This window comes from Microcebus murinus, chromosome 29 (assembly GCF_040939455.1).
Source record: "Microcebus murinus isolate Inina chromosome 29, M.murinus_Inina_mat1.0, whole genome shotgun sequence".
NCBI lineage: Eukaryota > Metazoa > Chordata > Mammalia > Primates > Cheirogaleidae > Microcebus > Microcebus murinus.
This window is the reverse complement of record NC_134132.1, coordinates 15788651-15796868: the sequence shown is the minus strand read 5'-3', so window position 1 is coordinate 15796868 and position 8218 is coordinate 15788651. Positions and strand designations below refer to the sequence as shown.

At 60.1% G+C, this 8218-nt stretch overlaps 1 protein-coding gene across 3 annotated transcripts in view; it reads right to left on the bottom strand.

The window, feature by feature from the left end:
- Positions 1-1196: 1196 nt before the first annotated feature.
- BMP2K (BMP2 inducible kinase) overlaps positions 1197-8218 on the bottom strand; it is a 76752-nt gene continuing 69730 nt past the window's right edge. For all 3 annotated transcript variants that reach the window (XM_075998680.1, XM_075998681.1, XM_075998682.1), the window contains one exon: positions 1197-4041. In XM_075998680.1, coding sequence (XP_075854795.1) covers positions 2570-4041 — 1472 coding nt within the window. In that variant the 3' untranslated portion in view covers positions 1197-2569. The remainder of the gene's footprint in view (positions 4042-8218) is intronic.

Genomic DNA, 8218 nt, shown 5'->3' with positions numbered 1-8218 from the left:
ATACACCGCTTCTTTCCAAGTTGAGAACTGTGAAAACAGGCCAATAGCTTATCCCACTGGGGCACTATAATTAAGAGATTCTAATAAGACGACTCATAAAATACACTGTGATCGGGCTCAAAGAGTTAATTTAAAATGCCGTGTTTCCCCGAAAATAAGAGCAGGGTCTTATATTTATTTTTCCTCAGGAAGACACCCTAGGGCTCATTTTCATGTGTTATTTTGTTATTTTTTTTTTAAGTACGGTACAACCGTCTGCAATGATTCAAACACAGTGAAGTCTTCTTCTGGAACATCATCCTCACTCTCCAGACCCCGAATCCCATCCCGAATGTCTTGCGACTCTGTTTCCTTTAGAGCCACCAGCCCTGATCTCTCCTGTCGAGCACTAGAGCTCTCACGGGGCGGATGAGAAGGGCTGCTCGTGTTCTTTCCCGCTCCGCGACGACACGCATGGGTTGTGCAGATGCGCTGGGCAGCCACGCCTGTCACTAGGGCTGATTTTCATAGCCACGCCCATCACCAGGGCTGATTTTCATAGCCACGCCCATCACTAGGGCTGATTTTCATAGCCACGCCCACCACCAGGGCTGATTTTCATAGCCACACCCAATACTAGAGCTGATTTTCTTAGCCACGCCCATCACCAGGGCTGATTTTCATAGCCACACCCAATACTAGAGCTGATTTTCTTAGCCACGCCCATCACCAGGGCTGATTTTCATAGCCACACCCAATACTAGAGCTGATTTTCTTAGCCACGCCCATCACCAGGGCTGATTTTCATAGCCACACCCAATACTAGAGCTGATTTTCTTAGCCATGCCCATCACCAGGGCTGATTTTCATAGCCACGCCCAACACAAGGGCTGATTTTCATGGCCACGCCCATCACCAGGGCTGATTTTCATAGCCATGCCCATCACTAGGGCTGATTTTCATAGCCACGCCCATCACCAGGGCTGATTTTCAGGGTAGGGCTTCTATTGCCCACATGCTTAGACATCCTGCTGGGGCTTGTTTTATGGGTAGGTGTTATTTTCGGGGAAACACGGTACAGCAATCAAGGAGAGTGCCAGTTGGTAAGAGTTTCCACCCCTTTCTGTAAATTGCTTTAACAGTTCTAGTAACTTCCGAATGCTAGCCTGATCGGGAAGGCCAGTTCCTTTTAAGCTAAAATAGATGCAGACACAGGAAACACACATCGCGTTTAATTCACATTGATTCGTGTATGCGACATGCCCATCGTGAAGCACGATCTCTATAAAATCTCAAGTTCGTCATATGGGATTTGTGGTGGGGAAAGAAAAGGCGATTCTGGTAGCCGGGTTCTGGCTTTCGGTGAAGACAGGGCCCAGCCGGTGGGGCTGAGCAAGACGCTGGCGAGTCCTGCAGGACCGGCCACCTGTCGGGCTCCCTGGCTTTCTTCCCCTGCTCTGCCCCTAAGCCTGCTCCGCCCTCCACACCTGGTGAAGACAGAAGGGAAAACCGCTGCCCAGGACTCGGGGAATAGTTGGCGGAGGGGTGGTGATTTTTTTCTTAAAGTGCATCAGTAAATGCAACGTGATTTTCTTTTTTTTTTTTTTTTACAAGGTAAACGTCTCAAAATTCGGGGTTTCAGCTGCGTGCTTTGTGTCCGGAAACAAAATTTCTATCCCAGAGTTTCTAACAGTCTGCTCGATTAGGGGCATCGCACTAAAAAGTGGGGGCAGGAAGCCATTCGAACACGGGGTGTAAAGTGTTTCCAAAACACTGAACTTCTTCTCTTGCTCTGTCACTTTTTCTTTTTTTCTCTTTACATTTCTCAAATGTCAGCTATATTTATTTCTCTTTATGTTTCTGTTCTAGGCTTCTGTGTGGAGATCCCATTTTTAAAAAAATGTTGTGTCTCAGCTGACAAAAATTGCATATATGTGTCAGGCACAGCGTGTTGTGTTGACATACGTGTCTACCGCGGAACGTCTGAGCCGAGAGCGAATGAACGTGTGCATCATTTCGTGTCATGTCTTTACATGAGATATTCCATATTAATGGCACTTGTTTTTCTAAAAAAAAAAAATTAAATAAAAAAAAAAAAAACAGTTTTAGGCACAGTAAGTCAGGTACTTCTTGGCTCTGCCGGAGAGAAACAGGTGTGCAGTCTCTGCGCTCCCCAGAAAATAATCTTGCAACTCTTTAAGAGAGTCAGGCTGTCTTTTGCCGTGTGGCCGTTGGAGGCCTTAACAAAATTCGCAGACACTGCCTGAGCGTGTGTAGACAACCCTGGTTTTCAGTGCTGGGCCCGGAACGAGCCGGGGACACAGACACACCCAGGCGACACTCCCGCGTCCGAAGCGGCGACACCCGCGGGAAGGCGCCGCGTGCGTCTCCCCCACGCGTGCACAGCAGCAACCCGGGTGGGAGCCGGCGGCGTAGACCCGTCCCTGCCGCAGAGAGAACTTCCTTGTTCTATTTGGTTTATTGAAAACTCGCCTGTCCCGACCGACTCCAAGCGCGCGTGCCGCGGAGCCGCACAAATAAACTTTCTTGCAAATCCCTAAAGCTCTGCGCGCGCCGCCGCGGGACGCGCCTACGGCCTGGCGGGGAACGGGGCGGCCCCGAACGGGTCGGGCTCGGCGGGGCGCGGCAGGTGCGTGGGCAGGTGCGCGGTGGCCAAGCCGGGCAGGTGCGGGGCCAGGTGCGTGGGCAGGTGTGGGGACAGGTGCGCGGGGGCCAAGCCGGGCAGGTGCGCGGACAGGTGCGCAGTGGCCAAGCCAGGCAGGTGCGTGGGCAGGTGCGGGGCGGCCAAGCCGGGCAGGTGCGCGGTGGCCAAGCCCGGCAGGTGCGGGGACAGGTGCGCGGGGGCCAAGCCGGGCAGGTGCGCGGGCAGGTGCGGGGCGGCCACGCCGGGCACCACGAGCGCCGCGAAGGGCACCGCCCCGAAGTCGTCGGTGCCCGGCGCGTCGCCCAGGCCCGGGCCCCAGGGCGCGTCCGCGGGGCGGAAGGGCTTGGCGCCGAAGGGGTCGAGCAGCGCGTCGTCGGGCGGCGGCGCGCCCAGGTTCTCCTTGGCGTCCGAGGCGGCCCGCAGCTCGCCGCTGCCCTGCGAGTCGCGGCGGCCGGGCCTGCGGGGCCTGCGCGCGCGCTCGGGCGTGCGGAGCCCGGGCCGGGGCGCCCTCCTGGCGGGCGCGGGCGCGCCGTGGGGCCGCCTCCCGCAGGCCCGGGGCGCGGGGCCCGGGCGCGCGCGGCGCGGGCGCGGGGTCAGCCTCTGCCGGGCGCGGGGCGGGGGGACCCCCGCGGGCTCCCCGAGGGCCGCCGGCCCCAACGCGTCCTCGCCGCGCCCGCCCGCGCCCGCCGGCGCCGGGAAGGGCTGGAACGGGGCGCAGCCGAACGCGTCTACACTCGCGGCGCCGCCGCCCCCGCCGCCGGGGACCCCGTGCGCGCCCGGCCTGGTGCCGAAGGGCGCCCCGGCGAACACGTCGGGCTCCTCCCGGGCCCGCGCCCCGGGCCGCGCGCGCCCCGCCGCCAAGGGCACCGCGGAGAAGGGCACCGCGCCGAACGCGTCCAGCGCCCCAGCCCCAGCGCGGGGGGCCCCGGGGCGCGGCCGGGTCAAGCTGGGGTCCCCCGTGGGCCCCCCAGCACGGTCTCCACCGCACTGCGCTCCCGCCTGCTCGTAGTCCGAATCCGAACTCGGTTTCTCCTCCTCCTCCTCCTCCTCTTCCTCGTCCTCCTCCTCCGAGTCCATGAGCAGCGGCCGGTGGCCCAGGCGCTCCGCCTCGGTGTCCTCGTCGTTGAAGTCGCCCTGGTCGCCCGGCAGAGCCTCCTCTTCGTCCTCTGCACCCTCCTCCTCCTCGCTGCTCTTGGGGGAAGGCGGGTCCGACTCGAAGTCGCTTTCGGATTCGTCCTTGCCCTTGTGGACGCGGCCCTGCTGCGCCGACGAGCTCCCAGCGGTCTTCGCAGCCGGCCGACCCTTAGGCGCCGGGCCGGGCTTTCCGTTCCCGACGGGGTCCGCGGTGCGGTCGTCCAGACCCGAGGCTGCCCGGCCAGGTGTCTGCTCCGGGGAACCTGCAAGGTGCACAGAACCGTCACTGCGGCCCCCGCGCATCTGCGACCCCCGCGCCCCCGACCGGCCTGCGCCCCCCCACACCCCTGCGCCCCCGACCTCCATGCGCGCCCTCCGACCCGCCCGCGCCCCCGACCGGCCTGCGCACCCCCACACCCCTGCGCCCCCTCCGACCCCTCTGCGCCCCCTCCGACCCGCCCGCGCCCCCGACCGGCCTGCGCATCCCCACACCCCTGCGCCCCCGACCCCCCTGTGCCCCCTCCGACCACCCTCGGCCACCTCCGACCCCCCTGCGCCCCCTCCGACCCGCCCGCGCCCCCTCCGACCCCTCTGCGCCCCCTCCGACCCCCCGACCCCCTGCAACTCCTCTGACCCCCCTGCGCCCCCTCCGACCCCCCTGCGCCCCCTCCGACCCCACTGCGGCCCCTCCGACCACCCTCGGCCACCTCCGACCCCTCTGCGCCCCCTGCGCCCCCCGACCCCCTGCGCCCCCCGACCCCCTGCGCCCCCTCTGACCCCCTGCGCCCCCTCCGACCCCCCTGCGCCCCCTCCGACCACCCTCGGCCACCTCCGACCCCTCTGCGCCCCCTGCGCCCCCCGACCCCCTGCGCCCCCTCTGACCCCTGCGCCCCCTCCGACCCCCCTGCGCCCCCTCCGACCCCCCTGCGCCCCCTCCGACCCCCCTGCGCCCCCTCCGACTCCCCTGCGCCCCCGCGACCCCCTGCGCCCCCTCCGACCACCCTCGGCCACCTCCGACCCCTCTGTGCCCCCTGCGCCCCCCGACCCCCTGCGCCCCCCGACCCCCTGCGCCCCCTCTGACCCCCTGCGCCCCCTCCGACCCCTCTGCGCCCCCCCGACCCCCTGCGCCCCCCGACCCCCTGCGCCCCCTCCGACCCCCTGCGCCCCCTGACCCCCCTACGCCCCCTCCGACCCTCCTGAGCCCCCCACCCCCTGCGCCCCCTCTGACCCCCTGCACCCCCTGACCCCCTGCGCCCCCCAACCCTCCTGTGCCCCCCAACCCCCTGCACCCCCTCTGACCCACTGCGCCCCCTGACCCCCTGCGCCCCCTCTGACCCCTGCGCCCCCTCCGACCCCCCTGCGCCCCCTCCGACTCCCCTGCGCCCCCTCCGACCCCCCTGCGCCCCCTCCGACCCCCCTGCGCCCCCTCCGACTCCCCTGCGCCCCCGCGACCCCCTGCGCCCCCTCCGACCACCCTCGGCCACCTCCGACCCCTCTGTGCCCCCTGCGCCCCCCGACCCCCTGCGCCCCCCGACCCCCTGCGCCCCCTCTGACCCCCTGCGCCCCCTCCGACCCCTCTGCGCCCCCCCGACCCCCTGCGCCCCCCGACCCCCTGCGCCCCCTCCGACCCCCTGCGCCCCCTGACCCCCCTACGCCCCCTCCGACCCTCCTGAGCCCCCCGACCCCCTGCGCCCCCTCTGACCCCCTGCACCCCCTGACCCCCTGCGCCCCCCAACCCTCCTGTGCCCCCCAACCCCCTGCACCCCCTCTGACCCACTGCGCCCCCTGACCCCCTGCGCCCCCCACCCCCTGCGCCCCCTCCGACCTCCCTGTGCCCCCCGACCCTCTGCGCCCCGCACGCCGCCTGCAAACGCCCCCGCGGGCCACACGCACAACGCATCGCATCGTCATTAAGAGATGAAGTCCCTGGCCGGGCGCGGTGGCTCACGCCTGTAATCCTAGCACTTTGGGAGGCCGAGGCGGGCGGATTGCTCGAGGTCAGGAGTTCGAAACCAGCCTGAGCGAGACCCTGTCTCTACCAAAAATAGAAATAAATTAATTGGCCAACTAAAAATATATATACAAAAAATTAGCCGGGCATGGTGGCGCATGCCTGTAGTCCCAGCTACTCGGGAGGCTGAGGCAGGAGGATCGCTGAGCCCCGGAGATTGAGGTTGCTGTGAGCGAGGCTGACGCCACGGCACTCACTCTAGCCTGGGCAACAGAGTGAGACTCTGTCTCAAAAAAAAAAAAAAAAAAAAAAAAAGAGATGAAGTCCCTGATGTAATTCTCTAGACTAAAACATCACTTCTTGTTCCTTAACCATGGCCCGTACCGGGCGTCCTCAAACTATGGCCCGCGGGCCACATGCGGCCCCCCCAGGACACTGGTCCCTCGGGTGATTTTGCAGCCACTGCCCGTCCTGCTTAGCAGCCCACGGTCCCCCGGCGCGTGTGTGTGGAATGTGCCCGCTCTCTCCAACGGTCTGGGGGACAGTGGACTGGCCCCCTGTTTAAAAAGTCTGAGGACCCACCGTCTGGGGGATGGTCATGCTGGGAACTCAGACTTGTAGGGGTAGGGGGGTAGAAGGGCATTTACTGAAACCTTAAAATTTGTACCCCTATCATATGCCAAAATAAAAAAAGTCTGGGGACCCCTGGTTTAGAGGAAAACAGTGTTGTCAGCCTGTGCCATCAGCCTTACAGAGTGGCGCTCCTGTCCTGAGCTAGACTCTAGAGGGTCAAGTCCTTTTTTTTTTTTTTTTGAGACAGAGTCCCACTCTGTTGCCCGGGCTAGAGTGAGTGCCGTGGGGTCAGCCTCGCTCACAGCAACCTCCAACTCCTGGGCTCAAGCGATCCTCCTGCCTCAGCCTCCCCCCGAGTAGCTGGGACCACAAGGCATGCGACACCACGCCCGGCTAATTTTTTCTATATACTTTTAGTTGTCCAGCTAATTTCTTTCTATTTTTAGTAGAGACCGGGGGTCTCGCTCTTGCTCAGGCTGGTCTCGAACTCCTGACCTTGATCGATGCTCCGGCCTCGGCCTCCCAGAGTGCTGGGATTATAGGCGTGAGCCGCCGCGACCCGACTGTCTGTGATCTGTAAATAGCTGTGTTGAGGACCCTGTGTAAGGCATGGAAACTGACGGCTTTCAGAAAGAGCAAGGTAAGACACCCGCAGTGATCCATGCCACCTTGTGGGTAACTGGGGAAATTTTCTGTTGGCGCGGACAGACTGGTTGTATTTATTTTATGAAGGTATTTATCCAAATTCATTTTCTCTCCTGTATTCCCACACCCCACACTGACACTGCTGAAATGTCTATTTCTCCATCCTCTCTCCCCTGTGTAAGCTGTTACAGAGTCAAGAGCAGAAATGAACACCGGGTGCAAAAGGTGGCTCACGCCCGTCATCCCAGCACTCTGGGAGGCCGAGGCGGGAGGATCGCTCGAGGTCAGGAGTTCGAAACCAGCCTGAGCAAGAGCGAGACCCCGTCTCTACTAAAAACAGAAAGAAATTAATTGGCCAACTAGAAATATATAGAAAAAAATCTCCTGGGCATGGTGGCGAGTGCCTGTAGTCCTAGCTACTGGGGAGGCTGAGGCAGGAGGATCGCTTGAGCCCAGGAGTTGGAGGTTGCTGTGAGCGAGGCTGACACCACGGCACTCACTCTGGCCCGGGCAACAAAGCGAGACTCTGTCTCAAAACAAACAAACAAAAAATATAAGTATTACAAGTTATAAAAGCTGGTTACAACCACACAGCGTATAGTACTTTAAAATGTGCCTTGTTGCGAAGACCGCCTAAACGCACAACCCATTTCTTTGCCTAAACATGTTCCTGTAGTTTAAGACAAATATTCCCACTATTGGCTTCTGGGTCCAGATGCTTCTTTCTAGCTGTTGGATTAAAATAATACACGTTTGATTTACTATGACGTTTAATCGAAATTACTGCACTGCTAAAGTTAATTTCCCAAAAGTACAAATATGTTGCTTTATAATTCAATATATCCTAAACCCGAATAATCCCCATATTTGCTGAGATTTGTATGATTAACATAAAAATGGCTGCTTTTCAGGTAGGTAGGTAGAAGGGCTATAGTATTTAGTATAAGCACTAGGAACATGTATTTACAGCAATAAAAAATACCCAGAATTTGCAAACAGAGCAATGCACTAAATAAATAAATAAATAAATAAAATAAAATAAAATAAAATAAAAATATCCAGAATGTGCCCAGAATCATACTTCGCTCACATCTTTTCTCTATTATTTTGGTAAAATACTGTAAAATTCCACATATTAACCAATTATTTTTATTTTGTGCTCTAAATAGGGCATTTTTCCTCTCTCCTTAAACTAAATATAGAGTGATGTTTTGATGATTCCTAGTTGGGAAATTCTTTATTTCCGTTTTGTGCTTTGGAACTGCAAACTA